The sequence below is a fragment of the Corythoichthys intestinalis genome, chromosome 5, assembly GCF_030265065.1.
Source record: "Corythoichthys intestinalis isolate RoL2023-P3 chromosome 5, ASM3026506v1, whole genome shotgun sequence".
NCBI lineage: Eukaryota > Metazoa > Chordata > Actinopteri > Syngnathiformes > Syngnathidae > Corythoichthys > Corythoichthys intestinalis.
Genome location: NC_080399.1, coordinates 22,159,118 through 22,181,950, shown reverse-complemented (window position 1 = coordinate 22,181,950; position 22,833 = coordinate 22,159,118). Strand labels below are relative to the sequence as shown.

At 38.8% G+C, this 22,833-nt stretch overlaps 1 protein-coding gene across 2 annotated transcripts; it reads left to right on the top strand.

Annotated features, from left to right (window-relative positions):
• Positions 1-1,763: 1,763 nt before the first annotated feature.
• tbc1d2b (TBC1 domain family, member 2B) lies at positions 1,764-22,179 on the top strand. Of its 2 annotated transcripts, none has more exons than XM_057836130.1 (13): positions 1,764-2,180; positions 3,372-3,522; positions 6,117-6,288; positions 6,795-6,949; positions 7,052-7,296; positions 8,357-8,782; positions 9,486-9,596; positions 9,698-9,894; positions 13,134-13,628; positions 14,852-14,969; positions 15,044-15,229; positions 15,309-15,430; positions 21,447-22,179. In XM_057836130.1, exons 1-13 carry the CDS (start codon positions 1,836-1,838, stop codon positions 21,640-21,642), a joined length of 2,919 nt encoding a protein of 972 aa, XP_057692113.1. In that variant the 5' UTR covers positions 1,764-1,835; the 3' UTR covers positions 21,643-22,179. The 2 variants fall into 2 exon arrangements, with proteins under 2 accessions (XP_057692113.1, XP_057692114.1); XM_057836131.1 differs by lacking the exon at positions 1,764-2,180 and adding an exon at positions 2,450-2,611.
• The last annotated feature ends 654 nt before the right edge of the window (positions 22,180-22,833 follow it).

The following is a 22,833-nucleotide window of genomic DNA, read 5'->3' as shown; positions in this document are numbered from 1 at the left end:
TTGAACTGGAGAATTTCCTAATCATCCTCGTGACACTTCCTTTGATAAAAACGACTAGCGAAAAATCAAGCTTCTATTTCTGGTGTTTTCTTTTATAGCTGCTTGTGTTTGTAGACTGATTTCTGTCACTCTAGTTTCTTTCCCTACCAAGCATCAGGTACCACTGAGCCCCTTCTACCGTCACAAAGTAAACACAGGTGGACACACTTTGAGCTTCTCTTAATTGAAACACCAGCATCCGCCACTGAACACAATACATATATACATTACATCTAATCAGAGGTGGGTAGAGTAGCCTAAAATTATACTCAAGTAAGTGTAGCATTACTTCAAAATAGTATTAATTAAAAGTAGTGATCCAAAAAAATGTACTTAAGTACAAGTAAAAAAGTATTTGGTGAAAAGAATAGTCAAGTAATGAGTAACATTGTGAGTACCTGCTTACATTTTTTTTTTCTCATCACAAAGTTATCTATATGAACTGCTGTTATAATGATACTGTACAATAACCCATTACATAACCACACTAAGCCAAAGAAATGATTTTTTTTCAAAAATCATTGAAGAAAAAAGGAGGGAAAAAAATGACAGAAATGAAGCATTATTAGTCCAAAGAGCATGAGTGCCCTCTAGTGGGAATAGTAGTTCCTAGTTTGAATGGTGAATAGTTCATTAATAGTTACTATTATGAAATTAAAAGGATCTGATCCACAGTTTTGCGTGGTCAATCAGTGCCAAATAAAGACTGGGAGAGAGGGCAGCGCTCTATGTCAAATACTTCATTTTTTTACTGTGCTTTAAAGACACCACGTGATTGAACAGGCTGGCGTCATCATAGAACGGCAAGCTTGCGTCTGATTGGTATAATGGTGCCGTGATTATTGTTGTGACGTCTGATCAGTGAAATTGGTAGAGCTACTCTTGGCATCGCTGGCAAAAAAAAAAAAAAAAAATCTTGTATGAAGAATAAAAAGGGAAAATATAAAGACTCTTGTGTAGCCCAAAGTAGTGGAGTAAAAGTAGCGTTTTTTTCCTTCACAAATCTACTCAAGTAAAAGTAAAAAGTATGGCTTTGTAAAACTACTCATATATTTTTCTCAAAAATTACTCAAGTAAACGTAACGGAGAACATGTAACGCGTTACTACCCACCTCTGCATGTAATATACAGTGCATATGTTGAATTTTTATTTTTGTTGTATCAAAATGTCCATACAAGATTGCATTGTAGAAACAATAAATGATTGGTTGAGTGGTTGAGATAATAAAACACCCACGATAATAATATTTTTACTTGCATAAGTGTTTCACATTTAAAAAATATACATTGAGCGACACACATTTTTAAACATTATTTTGTCGCTTGTAACTATTTAAATAAACATCAAAGAAAGTGATATATAGGCGAAAATAAAATGACTGCTGGTACAGTAGAATAATATCGAAAGACATTTTTTTTCTCTTTTTCCTTCTGTCTCTCAACATCTTTTTCTTTTTTCACTGAATTAGGTACTTATCTGGTTGCTGATCTCAACAGGCTACATTGTCCACGTCACATTTTTTAAGATTTTAATTTAAATAATTTTTATTCTTAAAATAATCCATTTAGTCACCAAACGGTGGATATATGTGAACACGTTTAAATTTTGTGTTGGGCCAAACCAATTGTGGCGGCAAACAGCACCACTCAGTGGCTAGCGAGTTACCACTTCCGCATTCCAAAATTAAACTACAACTCCCATAATACTTTTGTCACGGAGTTGGCCAGCCAGTCATGCGGATGGACACAGAAGTGGGCATCCGCTACGCTGCACGAAGAAGAAACTTCGAGGTAAGATGAACGAAGAGGAGGATGGCGGTGAGTCGAGCTCCGGCCCTGCTCCTCTGCTCGAAGCCTCCGCCAAGGAAGCCGAAGGCGTCGACGTTGAAGCGGCGAAGGAGCAGTCCTCCAAGTTATGCGGCTTCTTGAACAAACTGTCCGGCAAGGGGCCTCTTAGGGGGTACAAGCCACGGTGGTTCGTGTACGACCCCAGAAAATGTTATCTGTATTACTTCAAGAGTCCCCAGGACGCTTTACCTTTGGGACACATCGAAATTGGCGATGCCTGCTTCAGCTACGACTTGGAGGCCGACGAGGGACACTTTGGGATAAGTACGGCGGGGAAGGAGTTTCTGCTCAAGGTATTAACTTTTTAAGCATGTGTGCTCCCGCTTTCTGTTACTGTCATGTAAACTCCCCACTGTTTCCCTTTCAGTTTTGAACGGCTGACACACCCATTCATTCTGCATTTGTGTAGCACTCATGAACTGCCATTGACGGCGATAGACATCCAATTCTCTCGAACTGGATGGAAGGGCTGGCAATGCGGATGTCTATTGCCGTCATGCGCTCTGCAATGTAAAAATATGACCATTTGTCCTTAGGTCTCTGCTTGTCACATGATTGCCATCACATGATACCGGCGGCAATATGCTTGCACCAGGTCTTCTTTGCTTTGCATCATCTCATACTAACAGATGGTGGGAATAATCATTACAAAACAGATTGCTTTCCTCCAGGCGGGGACTGGAGCTTCTGTGCCCATAAATGCAAGATGTAGTTCAGTAAACAGGCAAGAATACAAAACGCACTAATCCTTTTCTTCTGTTTTTATTACAACAGGTTTAAAATAAATCTGCCCACCCCTAACCCAATATTTCACAAATGGAGCATTTCAGGGAATTGGAAACATGGTTTTAGCTGTTTTGAGAATATGTATAATTTAATGTTTCCTGCTTCCATTTTGTACAAAACGTTCTAGAAAAGATTTGGCGCTTTGAAATGTAGAGTAAAATGTAGCATCTTTAGGACATAATGTGTGCTTTTCATTGAAATGAGAAGTATGTGATCCTGTAAAAAATACTGCTCTATAATTTCCTTGAAAGCAACACGGTTTACTGCTTTGTTGTCCATTTAAAAAAATCATCTACTTTCACTTTATAGTGTCAATCCGCATGATTGTCTATTGTTTGAAGCCCATACATTTTCATATAGGCCCTCATTTTTATGCGGCCATATAGAGTGAGTCTGCAAAAACAACCTGCCAAACCAAAATGATAAGCTTTAGTAAACGTACACCATGTTGCGAACAGTTATGCAAGTCCAAATTTCATTCAAAATTACTGTAACAAATACTCACTTTTGATTGTATCGTATTGCTTTTAACAGTACTGTTTTTTGTGTGCTAATTGTACAGAAGTGCACTCTAAAATACTGGTTTGTCTTCAGCATACAGTATTCTGGCATTGTAGGCAACCCAAGTATCAGAAGTAGCTGTCAGTATAATGCAGTTTGATAAATGATTGTGTGTGTGTTTACATTTGTATCCCCAGGCCCCCAGCAAGCAAGTAATGCACTTCTGGCTTCACCAACTGCAACAGAAGCGCTGGGAGTTCAGCAACTCACGAGGCTGCGGACAGAGGGACAGTTGGAGCTCGCCCACCTTAGCCCACCCAATCAGCGGACTTGTAGCCAAAGATAACGGTACAGAGGTTATCACACATGTGCTGCGTAATGTATATCCATCCACAACTTTTTCTTTTTCCTCATGCTACATGAGAAGGAGCAATACAATGCCAAAAACTTTAAGCTCTTTGTTTATTTACAGAGGAGCAGTTAAACTATTTGTCCATTGCATCATGCATGTGCATTGTGCAACCCTAATAACCTCATCAAATGTATGTATAAACCGAGATGGAAGGGCAAATGTTGGCCCCAAGCCCTGAGTTTCTTACCTGTGATTTAAAGGCTTTAATGCAACATTTCCAGTCATAAAAGACCTTGATCTTTGATTTTTTTTCCTCCGGTGTATTGTGATGATATGAAGGAATCATAGACTTCATAACCATTACAGGTTATGAATTATATGCAGGAATGTAGATAAGACTCACTAGGTCAGTCAGACATTCAATAAAGTGTGCTCCTGCCTGCAATAAAATGTTAAAACATTCAAGGTTGTCAGGAGATAAGCATGACTAAATATTTTCAGTAGAGTTTTAATAACCTAGTGATAGCTAGTCAACACATGCAAATAATTGGGCATTTTTCCCAAAAGATTTGTTTATTAGCTGTATGATAAAGCGGTGGACAGATAAACATCACTCATTTGTTTTGCACTTTGACTTTCTTGCGCCCAATTTCAATCTCCTCTTGTTGGCCAATATTGGCTGAGACAAGCAACGTACTGTGTGTCTGTGTGAGATGAACTGACGTTGCGATTCTTTGGAATCCATCAAGGGCATGGCGACCTGTTCTGTTTAAAACCCCTCCACATGATGCACCACAATCTGTCAATCAAAACTACCATTATTATTTTTTTGGTAATTTTTGTATCATTTATTACACTGAGTAATAATTCCTAATAGACATGTGCCGATTACCGTTTTCAAGGTATTACGTGGTATGAAAATGTCAAGGTTTGGAAAACGCAAACATTTTCCATCATACCATCCCTAAGGTATTAGCTATTTTTTTATGTTCCAAAAATACATGGAGAAATCCCTCGCTTGCAGCTACAAGGCTCAACCCTCCCCCACCGGTTGTTGCTCAGTGTCAGTGATTCAGCTATGCTACGCGAGGGCTGGAGGAAGTGAAACTCCTGTACTTTTTCCCCCATTGAAGAAAACGAAATCGCTGGTATGGGAATACTTCGGCTACAGAAAGTTACAGACGGCCGCGAGGAGGGCCAACCGACATGTAAAACATGTTTGTGTAGTGTGGCTGCCGAGGAGGCAATACCTCCAATATAATTTCTCATTTATACAAAGTTAAAAGTTAGTAAACACTGTCATGAACGTTTCCCACCAGGTGTGAGAGTTAAGTCCAGCGTGTTTAGTGCGTCTAGCGGTGGTGAAACGTGTTATTTTTCTGTCTGGCAACTGCATTTGTTAAGAAAGAGAGTGTGTGTATAATGTAAACATGATACAAGTCATACACACATGCTTTTTATGGAAAATAATTCAATTATTTTTTTCTGATGGTAATAATGTTGAGCTGTGGGTTTAGGCTCACCTAAAGGACTTCCTTTTTTTAATATTTTATTTAGAATATATTAGTTATTTCATAATTTTTTTTAACTTAACATTATACTTATGTTCCAATTTGCCAATATGTTTTGAATAGGGCTGTCAAACGATTAAAATTTTTAATCGAGTTAATCACGGCTTAAAAATTAATTAATCGTAATCAATCGCAATTCAAACCATCTCTAAAATATGCCATATTTTTCTGTAAATTATTGTTGGAATGGAAAGAAAAGACACAAGATGGATATATACATTCAACATACTGTACATATGTACTGTATTTGTTTATTATAACAATAAATCAACAAGATGGCATTAAAATTATTAACATTCTGTTAAAGGGATTCATGGATAGAGAGACATGTTCTTAAAAGATAAATGTTAGTACAAGTTATAGAAATTTTATATTAAAAGCACAATTCTCATAAATATATACAAAGAAAGAATGCAACTCACAAGCGATGCATGTATAAAACACAAACAGTGTGATGAGACTGCGAGAACTGCCACTGTATACTGGATGCAGACGTTAGCTGGTCTGTTTAGCACTGTCTATTGGTATGAGTTCGCGTCGACATATAATCACGTCAGCAGAGCGTGCTGAAACCCATAAAATCAGTTGCACCCAAGCGCCAGCAGAGGGCGACAAAACACCAAAAAACAAATGCAAGTAACAAGTGGACAAGACACTGTGCTGTCATTAATCTGTTTGAGCGGGTCATTCCACACATGCGTTAAATGCGTCAAATATTTTAATGTAATTAATTCAAAAAAATTAATTACCGCCCGTTAACGCGATAATTTTCACAGCCTTAGTTTTGAAAAATAAAAATCCGGTTCAATGGAAAAAAGTTTTTTTTATTTTATTTTTTTTTTTTATTTTACCCAGATACCCATATCTCGAAGTAACATATTTTAGAGCTGTAATTGTGATACCGTGAAATCGTGATATTTTGGCATCAGGTTATCATACCATCAGAATATCATACCGGCACATGCCTAGCTCCTAATGTTGTGTGTAATACTGTACCATATAATTACTATGAATTCCAGATGCATTCCTCTTTGAAAAGCTCAGTGACAGCATGGAGAAGCTCCGCAGTGATTTTGACATGGAGTCTCAGACGGAAGGCAGTGGAACGGTTGGGATTCAGTCAGCCAGAGGGACTGCCTCTTCGACAAATACCCTTAATTTCGCATTCAAGACCTTTGGTACAGAACTCAGGTTGGTTACCTGTGCATATTGTTCAAGAGATGTATCACATTTCACCTACTGTAATGTGTATCCCCTTTGATAATAGGGGTTCACTGTAATCTAATTCTAGTTCACCCTGTCCATGCTTAATTTTATTAGAAGGTTTGAATGCGACACGTGTATTTTTAAGTCCCCGCTCAACAGGCAAAACAAGTTGAGAGTGAAGAAGAAAAGAACAATGACCCCATACTTCTTTCTATGATGGATTGCAATAGAGGAAATTGTTACACTCACCCTTTGCTATCGGACACAGATGAGAATAGTTCCCCTTATGTGGAGAAACAACATGATTCAACACTAAAATGACAACAATGTGACATGCGGAGTGCAAATTTTTGCTGTCACCCGGTTTTAAAAAGAAATTTTTGACCATTATTCCAAAACAGTCATCTCAGAATATTCAACCTTTATTAAATCAGATGACCTCACTGTGATTTCTTGCGGTAGACTCTCAGCTGACTAGTTTGTTGTTTTAGGAACTCCATGTCATATCTGCGACCGGGTAGGGCAGGCGATAGCAAACGCAGCGTGTTTTATACGGGCAACAACAGCAGTGCAGACGAGTGGGAGCTTGTGGATGCTCCACCCAAAGACTTCCCAGAACACAAGCATCACCCAGAAATTCACAGACGTAAGTCCGCTCATTCACAAAGTTACTTCTCTTTGCTTATGTTGCTCATTTTCATGAAACATTTGAACAAAAAAACAGTCATGATGAAATCTTGTCTCTCAGATTCTTTTGGATCGGCGTTTGACTTTGTACGCAACTCGTCAAGGCCAAAGAGGCCTCTGCTCCGTGACATGATGGGCTCGGGGAAGTTCGGTCGCAATAATGAGTGCCGCAGCGCCGAGAGTTCTCCGGTGGAGTTTAACGGCAAATATTCAGAGCTTCAACTTCGTCTTCAAAGCCAGCAGGAAGAATTGTGTCGCATGCAAAAAGAAGAAGCCAAAATCAAAGAGGAGTTGGCCAGCCAGAAGGTAGAAAGGATTTTAAGAACCTTGATTCTCTTATTTCTGACAGTGTATACATCTACACAGTTTGCTAATACAAAGTTTTTTAATATGATGGTACCTCTACATACGAAGTTAATTCGTTCCATGACCTTGTTTGTAAGTCGAAATGGTCGTATGTCGGGCAGGATTTACCATAAGAATACATTAGAATTCCATTCATTCGTTTAAAAACCCGGAAACCTGCTCTAAATCCTTAATAAATACTGCTGGTACTACTGCAAATAGCAATTACATAGAGCAAAACGAATAAATTCTAAATAAGAATCGGAATAGTAATATAATAATAGTAATAATAATAATACCTGTAATAATGTAACGAATCGGGTTCTGTTGTGGCGGTTGTGTTTTGCGTGGTGTACCTGAACGCACCGCGTGGCTGACGTGACAGAGTGAGAGAGTTGGATTAGGGTTTTTACTTTTTTTCATGTTCTGTTGCTGGTGTTAGCTGCGGGAGACAGAAGGCACGTTGTGTTGCGCAAGTTCTGAAATAAATGATTAAAAACCTGACAAAGCTGGAGATTTGTTTGGCAATGTTACAATATTAATAATTATCACCTTAACTTATAAAGACTGGCGAACGGAGGTCGAACGAGGACCGTCGAGATGGTAGACAGTACGGCCGTATTATCGAGCCAGTTCACACACGTGCACACCACGCTCATATTTTTCTATAATTTCCATCTTCCTTTCAATAGTAAGCGACCCATCACCTTTTTCCTTTTGTTCACCACCTGCACTAACCTTCTTGGAACTTGTGTTGATTTCTCTCACAAGAAAGTCCGCCGTGCGTCGGTCTTGCAGGAAAACAACGAAACTGCAGGGCTGTCATAAATTGTCGTATTTCGACCACGTCGTCGGATGTAGAAACAAATGGCGAGTGAAATTTTACGTCGGATGTCGAAAAGATTCGTGTGTTGAAGCGATCGTATGTCGATGTACCTCTGTGGGTATCTGTTATCATATACAGTATGAATATTTGCTTGAATGATCACTTGATCAGATGAAAATGTATTCAAATGATTAGGAGTTGGTAAGACTTTTGCAGCAGACCTTAAGAACATCCCAGTGTGATCGACAACCAGTACATCGACCAGTACCGCCTCCGGATCCCACGTCCACTGAGTCCGATCAAACCCACCACCCAGCGCTAAGCCCTGACGAGGTTACGCGTTTAGAGGCTCAGGTTCAAGAAAGAGATGGACAGATCCAATCCATGTGTGGACACATGGAGCGTCTGGCTTTGGAGAAAGAGAGCCTCCAACAAGAGTTGAAGGGGCTGAAAATTAAGGTTGGGGAGATAAACGATCAGCTGGGAATGCTGATGGAGACCATCCAGGCCAAAGATGAAGCGATCATGAAGCTCTCGCAGCAGAGCACGGAGCAGAGTGGAACTCCCAATGACGGTTCGACACCTCCTGGAAGGGAACAACAGGAACTGGACATCCTCAAGGTAAATGCTGTATTCTATGTGTTTATAGTTTCCTCTCTCTTTTGTGTATTTTACTACATTTTTACTAGAAAATGTGATTTCTGTCAGAGGGTATACTGCACGCATGAGGAAATTATGTGGAATAATGTTGAATTAAGTGGTTTTAAGCCAATTGAGTCTCACTTCTTGTTAATGAAGGGGTAAATTGGGGTCACTGTTAATTTCTTGATCGTTGGGGGCATTTCCAATTCACTTCCTGTTGATTTTTTTTTTTCTCTAGATTACTGTTGATTTGGGATCGCGTCCTGAAAAAGTTTTAGGGTGTAAAATATAATGACCGCTAACAGAATTTTTTTGGGGTGGGTCCACCAATGGAGAATTTTTTGTGGATCTGAGTTGAAAATCAATTGGAGAAAATGGAAAGATTTTTATTGGTGTTAATCAGTGCATTATAAATTGAATAAACAATGTCAGTGTATTAGGATTAAAGTGCCATTTGACAAAAAAAGTAAGTTTTGGGTAGGTAGCCGTGAATTTTTAGGCTTGTAAAGATACAGCCCTGCGTCATGTGAATTTTTGGAACATTTTTTAGTTCGAGTACTCTTATTAGGGTGTAAAATGTTGGAGTAGGTAAAGTTTTAGTGACAAAAACTCGAGAAATTTGCAATCAAAGCATTCCAACTAATATAATAATTTCTGAGTCTATTACATGTTTCACTTTCAGGATAGTCTTCAAGGATATAAAACCCAAAACAAATTCCTCAACAAAGAAATCCTGGACCTGACAGGGTTGCGCAGAAATGCCGAAACTCGCGAGAAAGCATTGGAAGCTAAGGTACCTTATGGGTGTGTGTGTGTGTGTGGCAAGAAACAGGAAGCCTGAATCATTCTTAGGGGAAGTCCAGGATGACTTAATCTTTTTTCCTTACTGTTCAGTACACAGCACTGGAGGCCAAGTTGTGTCAGGTGGAGAGTAAGTATCTGGTACTGCTACAAGAGGTGAAGAATCCGGTGTGCTCTTCTTCGGAGCAGAGTCCTGCCCGCGAAGTCATCTCCAGATTGTTGGAAGATGCGCTACAGGTGGAGAACCCCGAGCAGGAAGAGCACCCTGTTTTCAGAACCAACACTGTCAGGTATCAACAGCACATAAATTGAAACAGTCCTGCAGAATAAATAATTACTGTATCATAACATACAGATACATCTCAATTAAAGGTGCACCGACCGATTGCTTGGCTGATTTCGTAAATCGTGGGTGATCGGTTGATCGTTAAAATATAAAATGTGATCGTTAAAATATAAAATGTAACCGATTACGTCTAGCTAGCTTAATTTGGTCGCGGGCATTCGTGGTCACGAATATGAGCATATCAGTTGACTTGTTAGATATTTTCATACTTTCACGACCCCAACATAATGTTTACGGTTGAAACATCTACCGCTCTTTGGTACGTTATTGAATGAAATTTGTATTGGAATTCATACGGCTGCATTATATTGTTGTAGTAAAGGAAGGCATAATTTTGGAGTTTGGAAAGGCAAGTTTTTTACTTCTAATTTTATGAAAGCTACTGCATGTTCAGTTTTTTAAAAAAAAACAGTCTACGTTCACAGGTAATGTAGTTTAAAAAAAAAAAAGAGTACGTTCACAGGTAATGTTCAGTGTGTTACAATAACACAAGATTGATGCGAATATTAAAGGTGCATGCTGTTGTTTATGGAAAAAAAATCGGGAGTGGTAAAAATTAAGATCGGCTGATCAGCCTTTTCAAAAAGCAATAATTGGTAATTGGCCAGAAAATTTGAATTGGTGCACCCCTATTATTAAGTTTTGAATGATGTGGAAAACTGTTTTTAATTCAGTAATTCAATTCAAAAAGTGACATTCACTACGGACAGAGTGAAGTATTTGATGATTTTATTTTAACACACTGGTCGGTTTCCAGGTTTGTTTAGGTTACACCAAATAGAACTCACAACCAGGGGCGTCGCTAGCTTTTAAGAATTAGGGGGCCTTAGCCCCTTGGAGATGCCCAGGATGTAAGTAAACGTAGCAATATATGTGTAATTATATATATATATATTTTAAGCTTGAACGATATATCGTTTAAACATCGTCATCGCGATGTGCGCATGCGCGATAGTCCCATAGCAAGGATGTGCGATAATTTTTTTTTCTTTCCAATCCATTCGCTCGTACAGCCTCTCTCACTTCCTTTCCCAGCTCTCAGTCACTGCAGCACTTGCTTATTAAAGTTAACGATGGCTTTGATCTGGCCAAAGAAGCCGGGCAGCAATCTGTCAATCATCGTTTAACTTGGTAAACATTTCTGCAAGGAAGCGCGGGCTGGAATGAATGTGTGTGTGTGTCTGTGGGGATAGAATGGGGAGATGTTCGAGACATATAAAATAAACGCCAGAAGTGACTATGAGGAGTTTGTAATTTCTACTTGTCACTCCAAGAGTCATAGCCATGTTAGGTAAACAGAAGCATTTAATAAGGCCAAGCATTGTTCTACTACAGTACTTTATCCTTGTTTAAAAATGATTCAGCGGGACAGTTATGTTTAAAACGGATCATAATTATTACATTCGAAGTGCTTAAAAAGAATTGATTGAAATATATATACATATACATTTTTAAAAATCATACTTTGGGGGGAAAAAGTGATAAAAAAAACATGTCTTATATGTATCTCTTTCCAGTGCTAGATCTGAATAAATACATTGAGTACACACACAAAAAAAAAAAATGGGGGGGGGGGGGGGTGGTGTATGCGCTACTTCGCGGTTTTTCACTTATCGCGGCGGGTTCTGGTCCCTATTAACTGCGAAAAACGATGGAATACTGTGCACTGTGGTTATGATGAGTCATCCAAAGTCTTTCCAAACAGCTATTCAAGTCATCTAGTAAAAATTTCTTTAAAAAAAAAAAAAAAAAAAATATATATATATATATATATATATATATATATGTTTTAATATCGCAATAATATATCGCAAACCCCCCAAAAATCGCAGCAATAGTTTTTTCCAATATCGTTCAGGCCTAATATATATATATATATATATATATATATATATATATATATATATATATATATATATATATATATATATATATATATATATATATATATATATATAATAATTGTGTGTGTAATGCCATGACTTTCGCTCACAACACAGTATTTTTTTGTTCCCAAATATTTGTAAGTCGCACAGATTACATTTTAGGCACATATGTAACAAAAATGTCTGTAATTTCAAACCCTGAAAAATACTAATTTCTTGATTTCTAATTTCTTGAAGTAATATCTGGGTCAGGCTAATTTGCCTTACACACACGCACCCACCCCCAAATAATCATATTCTTGGCTTTCTCCACTTTCTTACTGTCCTACTCACTTCAACAATAGAGGTCTCTCCCCTCTTTCCCTCTTTGCTCCTCTGCGTTGACTCCTACAGGTCAATAAAGGTGGTGGAGTGATTATTATTAGTGTATTACCGGTATTATGACCATCCACTGATGATAATCATACATTCCAGGTCAAAAGTTTGGACACACGTTCTCATTCATGCGTTTTATTTATTTTCATGGCTATTTACATTGTGAATTCTCACTGAAGGTAATAAAACTATGAATGAATATGTGTGGAATTATGTACTAAGGGGGAAATAACTAAAAACATGTATAATATTCTAGTATCTTTAAAGTAGCCACCCTTTGATCTGATCATTTTTTTGCACACTGTCGCCATTTGGGGTTAGGATCTTCATTTGTGTTGCATTGAATGAGGTGTGTCTAAACGTTTGGCCTGTACTGTACGTGAATGAGCTCAGCTCCTGTACTCATCTATGCATAAAGTGAGAAAGAGCTAATGCTCCAGATTCGAAGGAAGTCACCCCGAAGATAGTTGAATAAAAGACTTGACTCTATAAACAACCTGGACCTTCACAGTGCATTTCAGACTAACTAGCTAGCAGTAGCTAAGTAGCAGCATTAGTTTAGTGCTGGGATGTCACTTTTGACTGCAAAACAAAAAAGATAAGCCGTGCGCAAAGATTGTCTGTAGTGTGGAAGCCAGGTTTTTATATGTCAAAAAATGAGCATTAGGTTTATTAATTACATGGGTCTGAAGCCCCCCTAAAATAGGCCTAACGACGCCAGTGCTCACAACAATTGGCGCCGACGATGAATGATCGTTGCCAACCTTCCTAGTAATAATGGATTGAATGTCTATCGCCGTCAATTGCACTCAAACACTATCATTCACTGTCAGCATTCCCAATTTAAATGAATTAGACATCTGTTACCGTTAATGGCAGCCAATGAGTTAATACAACCTCTCCTCTGTGATGTCATTAACAGCGAGTATGACGTCTACGGCTTCAAGACGTTGCCTGAGGAAGAGGAAGAAGAGGAGCGTCTTGTCGCCAAAGTAAGAGCCTTGGAACTCAAGTCCCTCGCCATGACGGATCAGGAGGTGTCCATCGGTGTCAAGTGGGAAAACTTTCTAGCCAGCACCATGAACCGGAACTTGGTGCGCTCTCCTGAGCTCAAGGCGCTGATCCGCTGCGGTATCCCCCATGAGCATCGCTCTCAGCTCTGGCGCTGGTGCGTCTCCGTTCACGTCAAGAAGCTCCGGGATCACTTGGCGCCCGACTATTATGAGACTTTACTAAACGTGGCCCGGGACAAACCTAACCCTGCTTCCAAGCAGATTGAGCTGGACTTATTGCGTACTTTACCCAACAACAAGCACTACTCTTCTCCGAGTGCTATTGGGATCCAGAAGCTCAGGAATGTTCTGGTGGCTTTCTCATGGAGGAATCCAGACATAGGATACTGCCAGGGACTTAACAGGTAATAGTGCCATCATTTACCATATGAATTTATGTGTCCATGTCCTAGGACAGTGATTACGGACCCGTATTCCTGAGATTCTCAAATGTACTGTAAGAAATGATCCAATTTTATTTAATTTGTGTAAGTGGTAGAGTATTCGTTCCCAAAACCCAGAGGTTGTGGGTTTGATTCCACGCCCTGGTGACCTGATCTAAGTATCCTTGAGCAAGATACCGAACCCCACATTGCTCCTACATCACCAGTAGGTAAATAGAGAGATTGTGTCAACGCGCTTTGATTACTAAAGATACAGTAGATTTACCTTTGCAAGTTGTTTAATGTATTTCAAGGTTACCAAATTCATTTTTGTCGCAGGCCACATCATAGTTAGGGCGTCCACGATCAGTCGACTAATCCATGATCAGGTGAATCGATAAGTTTTGATTGTTTACTAATCATTCGGGGACATTGTTGACCAAAAAATGGCCCGAATCTGGTTTTTGAACCTATTTATAGCAAATATTGAAACGGTAAATATATAAATATATATATTTTTTAACAATTTTTACGTCTTTTTTTATTTATTTTTAGTTTTTGTGTTTATTTGTAGTTATTTTTTTATTTACATTTTTAATAGGTAAACAAAAATAGGAAAGATCTGTAAATGTTATATGTATATTTTGAAATAGTTTTGGGTTAAAAAAAAATAAGAAAAACTTAATATTCTCTTTTATTTCTTAATTTTCAAACATGCTTATTCATTTATTTATTTATTTATAACATATTCTCTGATTTTCTGTAGTCCTCAGTAGTTCATCAAGTACTATAGAAATTTTATCTGCATTTCATTCAAGCAAAAAAAAAAAAAAAAAAAAAACACGAGGTCAGTGCTCATGATTTACTTTCATGGTGTGCAAAATGATTTGGAAGTGGGCCTTGATTTTGACACCTGTGTTTACTAATGACAGGTAGAGCAATTAAATAAAAAAGATAAAAAAAGATTAATTTGTATGTCTACATGATTTGGACAACAGAATATAAACATTGCATTCAACTAAACAGCCCCACCTTTCACATCTAGAAGTCTGTCATAAGTTCTGTGTACAAGGTATATTTTTGTCACATTTTTGTTTAATGGTGCGTTGTGATATTTTTCTCTCATAAAATGAATGCAGTGGCTCAATCATGGTTGGGAAACAGAACATTAGGTTAATCTTACCCTTAACTTGTGTGTTTTTTAGGCTAGCAGCTATTGCATTACTCTATCTGGACCAAGAAGATGCATTTTGGAGCCTCATAGCCATTGTGGAAGTGTTCATGCCAAGAGACTATTACACCAAGACTCTGCTTGGCTCACAGGTAAACCGAAGGACACATAGATGCAATTTTACTTAAAACGTTATTGTGAATCATGGACGTTGGGGTCTGTATAGGTGGACCAGCGCGTCTTCAAGGACCTTATGAACGAGAAGCTGCCACGACTTCACAGCCACTTTGAGCAACACAAGGTGGACTTCTCCCTCATTACCTTCAACTGGTTCCTGGTGGTGTTTGTGGACAGCGTGGTCAGCGACATCCTCTTCAAGATCTGGGATGCCTTCCTCTATGAAGGGCCTAAAGTGAGATAGTCAAAAATCACATAATGAATACGTGATTATTGAATCCAACCCCAAATAAGCCAACAAATGACCTCCACAGATCATCTTTCGTTTCGCTCTTGCACTCTTCAAATACAAGGAGGATGAGTTCCTAAAGTTGCAAGATTCCACCACCATTTTCAAATATCTCAGATACTTCACACGCACAATCCTTGATTCCAGGTAGGAAAATGAAACTGAATTTATAAACAATATATTTAAGGAATTGTGTCATTCTGTGAGCACATCACAGAATGAATTAAATCATTTTCAGGCATGAAAATCTCTCACCTTTCGGCGAAATTCGCCGTTTTGAAGTCAAAAAGGGCGACCTACGTGAATTGCGTCGATCCGAGGAGAAATTCTTTTTGGGAGGAGGGGGGGCAGGGTCGGGAGGTTTTATTTAATTATTATTATTATCATCATGTGATTAACTTAGTACGTAAACTGAGCACTTAAGAACACAGTCAGCAAATCCTTCTAGATGCTTCGCTGACGAGAACCAATCATCGGCCCAAGCTGCGTTCCATTATTCCAAACGCGCGCACTCCTTACGCGTGTACAAGGAGTGCTCGGAGAGCCTTCGGTTGCGTTGCAAAGCTGCGAAAACAAAAAGCAGGCCTTATCCACATCGGGGCAGACCAGAGCGCAGCATACACACTTGCCTGTATTTGCCAGCAGATTGAATTTGGTGAGTAATGGTTTCAATCGTTTTCACGTTTTGCGATATAAAAAAGTTACTGCCATTCGTTGCAGCTTGCGTTGAACACTGCCAGAGCTAGCCAAATCTCCCATGAAAAAAAATAGCTCCCGTTAAATTGGCGTTAAGCTTGTGTATTTAGCGGTAATATAAACGAAGAAACACACTGTTGAGTCAAATTAAGCGGCATTCTCTCGGATGGAGGGTGCGCCTCACATCGCTCCCGTCGTCCGCCGGAGACGCGTTATTTTAGGCTTGGATTTGAGCTGACGGCCGGTGTCGGCACAACAGCGGCCTGACGAGTGGTGGGAATGAGTCCTGCTTCTTAAAGCTTTTCAGAAATACAGGGATCCCTCGTTTTTCGCGGTTAATGGGGACCAGAACCCGCCGCAATAAGTGAAAACCGCGAAGTAGCGCCCCCCCTCCCCCATTTTTTTGTGCGTGTTCAATGCATTTATTCAGATTTTACATTGGAAAAAAGATACATATATATAAGACATGTTTTTTCACTTTTTTCACCAAAGTATCATTTATAAATGGTTTTCAAGCACTTCAAAATGTAAGAATTATGATAAGTTTTAAACATGTTACTGCCCCACCGAATTATTTTTAAACAAGAATAAAGTAGTTAGAAAATGCTTGGCTTTATTAAAAGCTTCATAGTGAGTCTACTCAAACCCTCTCAGGCTTTGGTAAACGGTGATTGGCACATGTGCAAAGTTTTTCTTTTTATATATATTTTTTTGTTTGAAGCAACTTATTTGATTGAATAATAAAGACACAAATGTCCTAGCCAAAATGTGGCCCAAATGCAAAACATTACTTAAATGGAAAAATTTGTTTCAATCAAGAAAAATAGTTTTCAAATGCTTTTTTTGTCTCAAATTTATTATTGCAATCAAAAACATTTTTTTTTTATTGAAGCTACTTTTTGGGATTAAAAGTATATACTGTATTTTGATTGAAGCAACTTTGTTTTTGATAGAAGTAACTTTGTTTTTTGATTGAATAATAAAAACACAAATCTAACTCCATCGTTATTGAGTGAGAAAGAAATTAAGAAAGCTTTAAAACTAAAAGCCACCGGGGAGTCTGTTTGTTTATTTAAATATTTATATTTCATTACATAGATATGCGTCGTAGGGAAGGGAGATTGAGGGATAAAAAAAAGGAGTTAGATGAGGCTGCTAAAGGCAGTGGATACCTCATCAGCTGGGTGAATAGCAGACCTGGTAAGAACAAGTTTGCAAGGATAGTCGGGTATTGAATCCAATTATAAACACAATTACAATGTTATTTTTCTATAAGATTTTTATGTCATTGCTTTATTAATCATTAGGTGCTAGAGTTGTTAAGTATGGATAATAATGAAATAATAGTTTTAAGAAAACTGTGCTGTTGGTGGCTCAGTGACCATCTGATGTGGTTTGTTCTCAGATGAACAAGTTGAGGAAGGAAGTTTTGATGCAGAGGTTGAAGGAAGAAAAGAGGCAGACTGACAGAGTCACAGCCAGAAAGTGTTGATGACAGTTTTGATTTCTATTCACTGTTGCCCCCTCCCAATTAAAGTATGTCACAGTCGCAGCCAATTATTATCTAAAGCTGGTTAAAATTGAAGTTATGTTGTTTTAAGGTGTATTAAATACTTGTTCATGTGCCCCTTTTGATCTACGAGCACCCACCCCTCCACCGGTCTCTGCATGGCCCTGCTGAAACACAGTGTGGGTCGACAGAGCTCAATATTTTGTTGGGGTGTACAATACAGTGTACTGGAATATATTTCCTCCACACCCTTCTCACCTTTTTAACCCCTGACCCATTTTCATGCCTGCATTTTACAACTTTGAAATGAATGGGATTGTCATTAATCCATTAGAGCCACCCAAAAAACACACACACAAAAAAACTTATTACAATGTGTTTTTTTGGTAAAAGAAAATAACTCTAGGAATTGTACTTTCTGAGGAAAACATTAGTGGCATGGTTGAATAAAATATAAAGAAACCATCAATTATCATGTAGCTCAGAAGTAGAAGATTGAATATACATACACTCCTGGGCAAAAGTATTTGCATCCCTGCAATTCTGTCACATAGTGCTCATTTTCTCCCAGAAAACGATTGCAATTACAAATGCATTGGTAGTAATTTCTTCATTTATTTTGCTTGCAATGAAAAAATACAAAAGAGAAAAATTAGATCATTATCATTTTACACAAAATTCCAAAAATGGGTGGGACAAAAGTATTAGCACCCTCAGCCTAATATTTGGTAGCACAACCTTGAGACAAAATAACTGCGAACAACCGCTTCCGGAATCCATCAATGAGTTTCTTACAATGCTCTCCTGGAATTTTGGACCATTCTTTTTTGGCCAACTGCTCCAGGTCTCTGAGATTTGAAGGGTGCCTTTGCCAAACTGGCATTTTCAGATCTCTCTGTAAGTGTTCTATGGGATTCAGGTCTGGACTCAATGCTGGCCACTTTAGAAGTCTCCAGTGCTTTCTCTCAAACCATTTTCTAGTGCCTTTTGAAGTGTGTTTTGGTTTGTTGGTGGTCTTCAGACTTCATAATGCACACAGTCAAGCAGTCCAATGCCAGAGTTAGCGAAGCAATCCCAAAACATCAGGGAACCTCCGCCATGTTTGACTGTGGGGACCATGTTATTTTCTTTGAAGGCCTCGTTTTTATTTCTGTAAACTGTATGTTGATGCCTTTTCCCATCTGACCAGAGAACATTCTTCCAAAACATTTTTGGCTTTCTCAGGTAAGTTTTGGCAAACTCCAACCTGGCTTTTTTATGTCTCTGGTTCACAATTGGGGTCTTCCTGGGTATCCTACCATAGACTCCCTTTTCATTCAGACACCGACGGATAGTACGGGTTGACACTGTTGTACCCCTGGACTGTGGAACAGCTTGAACTTGTTTGGATGTTAGTCGAGGTTCTTTATCCACCATCCATACAATCTTTCATTGAAATCTCTCAATTTTTCTTTTCCGTCCACATCTAGGGAGTTTAGCCACAGTGCCATGGACTTTACACTTATTGATGACACTGCACACGGTAGACACAGGAACATTCAGGTCGTTGGAGATGGACTTGTAGCCTTGAGATTGCCCATGCTTCCCCACAATTTTGCTTCTCAAGTGTTTAGACAGTTCTTTGGTCTTCTTTCTTTTCGCCATGCTCAATGTGTTACACACAAGGACACAGGACAGAGATTGAGTCAACTTTAATCCATTTTAACTGGCTACAAGTGTGATTTAGTTATTGCCACCACCTGTTATGTGCCACAGGTAAGTAACAGGTGCTGTTAATTACACAAATTAGAGAAGCATCACATGATTTTTCAAAGGGTGCCATTACTTTTGTATGGCCCATTTGTGGAGTTTTGTGTAAAATGATAATGAATGATCCCCCCCCCCCCCATTCTCTTTTGTGTATTTTTTTGCAAGCAAAATAATTGAAGACATAACTACCAAAGCATTTGTAATTGCAATCATTTTCTGGGATAAACTGAGCATTGTTTGACAGAATTGCAGGGGTGCCAATACTTTGGCCAGCAGTGTACATATACTGAACAGTATATACAGTGCCTTGCAAAAGTATTCGGCCCCCTTGAACCTTGCAACCTTTCGCCACATTTCAGGCTTCAAACATAAAGATATAAAATTTTAAGAATCAACAACAAGTGGGACACAATCGTGAAGTGGAACAAAATTTATTGGATAATTTAAATTTTTTTAACAAATAAAAAACTGAAAAGTGGGGCGTGCAATATTATTCGGCCCCCTTGTGTTAATACTTTGTAGCTCCACCTTTTGCTCCAATTACAGCTGCAAGTCGCTTGGGGTATGTTTCTATCAGTTTTGCACATCGAGAGACTGACATTCTTGCCCATTCTTCCTTGCAAAACAGCTCGAGCTCAGTGAGGTTGGATGGAGAGTGTTTGTGAGCAGCAGTCTTAAGCTGTTTCCACAGATTCTCGATTGGATTCAGGTCTGGACTTTGACTTGGCCATTCTAACACCTGGATACGTTTATTTTTGAACCATTCCATTGTAGATTTGGCTTTATGTTTTGGATCATTGTCCTGTTGGAAGATAAATCTCCGTCCCAGTCTCAGGTCTTGTGCAGATACCAACAGGTTTTCTTCCAGAATGTTCCTGTATTTGGCTGCTTCCATCTTCCCGTCAATTTTAACCATCTTCCCTGTCCCTGCTGAAGAAAAGCAGGCCCAAACCATGATGCTGCCACCACCATGTTTGACAGTGGGGATGGTGTGTTCAGGGTGATGAGCTGTGTTGCTTTTACGCCAAACATATCGTTTTGCATTGTGGCCAAAAAGTTCAATTTTGGTTTCATCTGACCAGAGCGCCTTCTTCCACATGTTTGGTGTGTCTCCCAGGTGGCTTGTGGCAAACTTTAAACGAGACTTTTTATGGATGTCTTTGAGAAATGGCTTTCTTCTTGCCACTCTTCCATAAGGCCAGATTTGTGCAGTGTACGACTGATTGTTGTCCTATGGACAGACTCTCCCACCTCAGCTGTAGATCTCTGCAGTTCATCCAGAGTGATCATGGGCCTCTTGGCTGCATCTCTGATCAGTTTTCTCCTTGTTTGAGAAGAAAGTTTGGAAGGACGGCCGGGTCTTGGTAGATTTGCAGTGGTCTGATGCTCCTTCCATTTCAATATGATGGCTTGCACAGTGCTCCTTGAGATGTTTAAAGCTTGGGAAATCTTTTTGTATCCAAATAAATAATAAATAATAAACTTCTCCACAACAGTATCTCGGACCTGCCTGGTGTGTTCCTTGGTTTTCATAATGCTCTCTGCACTTTAAACAGAACCCTGAGACTATCACAGAGCAGGTGCATTTATACGGAGACTTGATTACACATAGGTGGATGCTGTTTATCATCATCGGTCATTTGGGACAACATTGGATCATTCAGAGATCCTCACTGAACTTCTGGAGTGAGTTTGCTGCACTGAAAGTAAAGGGGCCGAATAATATTGCACGCCCCACTTTTCAGTGTTTTATTTGTTAAAAAAATTTAAATTATCCGATAAATGTTGTTCCACTTCCGAGTGTGTCCCACTTGTTGTTGATTCTTGACAAAAAAATTAAATTTCATATCTTTATGTTTGAAGCCTGAAATGTGGCGAAAGGTTGCAAGATTCAAGGGGGCCGAATCCTTTTGCAAGGCACTGTACATAAGGACAGTTACAGCGGTTCAGTAAGGCGTCGTAATTAATTTTATGGATAAAGGGTACACTGTTATGATTAAATCTTAGGCTGAAATTGGTGGCAATAGATGTCAAATCCATTTGAACTAGGAGTGCTGGCAGCAATCATTCAGTGCCTCCCTCTCCCAGTTCAAATGGATTTGACGACTCTTGCCGTCGATGGCTCTGAAACATGATCATTCAGCCAAAGATATATTGTCGTATTAGTACCATCTCGCAAGTCAGTATTCGTATTTCCTTTCTTTTCAGGAAGCTGATGAACATCGCCTTTGTGGACATGAACCCGTTCCCGATGAGGCAAATCCAGAACCGGCGCGGCTTCCACCTTGAAAAAGTCCGTTTGGAGTTGACCGAGCTGGAGGCCATCAGGCAGACCTTTCTGCGGGAGAGGGAGACAACTCAGGACAGACGCAGCTTCCTTAGCGACGACGAGGAGGAAAACTAAACTCCATTTGGTCAGATTCAGCATGGAATCAGAATGCATTTTGCTACAAAGAATGCTTTGCCATTGCAGTCGGACCAATCAACCTGTGGACCAAAATATCCCCACCTATCAGTATTCCTGCCTCTTTTTTTGTTTAGTCTTTCTTCACCTGTTATTCAATAACACTTGTCTTAAGATTGATGTCTGAATCAGTATTTCTTCATTTTAGAAGTACATAAAATTAGAAGACTGTGGAAAGTATTCTTATTTTAGTACAGTTCAAAAAGTAGTGTATTACAGTTTCACTGCACACGGAGTGAAATATTTCATGAATGTATTTCTGATTTTGGTTAATAGTTAAGCAAAAAAAAATACTTTTGCCAACTCAGTTAAAGACTCGATTATATGAGTCTTATTTTGAGCTGAACCGCTGCATTGCATTACCACACAAATTCAGAGAGCCACTATAATTTACATTGAAACTTTTTTTCCTTATATGTGTGTGGGTCATTTCAGGAGCTCTTGGACCATTAAAAAAAAAAAAAAAAAAATCATTCCCTATCCTCTCCCCCAAAAATTACAATTTTTATTTGTTGTTTGGGGTCCAACCAAGATGCCAGATTGTGTATTGGTGGTTTCCTTGCACTCCTTGAGTATAGTATTTTTCCTTTCTTTTTTAAACTTGATTTTTTTTTTGTATGTTGCATAAAATGTCTTAATTTCATAACCAAAACTTTTCCACTTATTTCCATGTGTTTAGCTGGTCAATATCCGCTGCTTGGCTGCTCCTGAAATAGGTTTATTCATTGTCCACAAGATGGCATTGCTGAGTTTGTTTTCTGCCTTCTATGTTGTGTTATTTTGTCTCAAAGTTAAGCATGGTCCAGAAAATCTGAGACTTAATTTAAGTGACATTTCAAACTTTTTAATTTTTTAGCTTTCAAAGAAACAAATGTGAATGAAAACTATCGTTTGACAGTATGCTAGACTTCAAATTCTGATATTTTCACACCATTCAAAATCCAACTTGGCTTATCTGCATGTTTTTGGAACACCTGTCACTTTACTTGGCTACATGCTGATATGTCATTATTTTCCATTTTATATTGCTCTTTTTTTCAGCAGCCTATTGCACACTCTACATTATAGGGCACTTCAATGTTACATTTTCTATCATTCTTACTATGTGAAAGGTACGTCATAGTTTGTCAT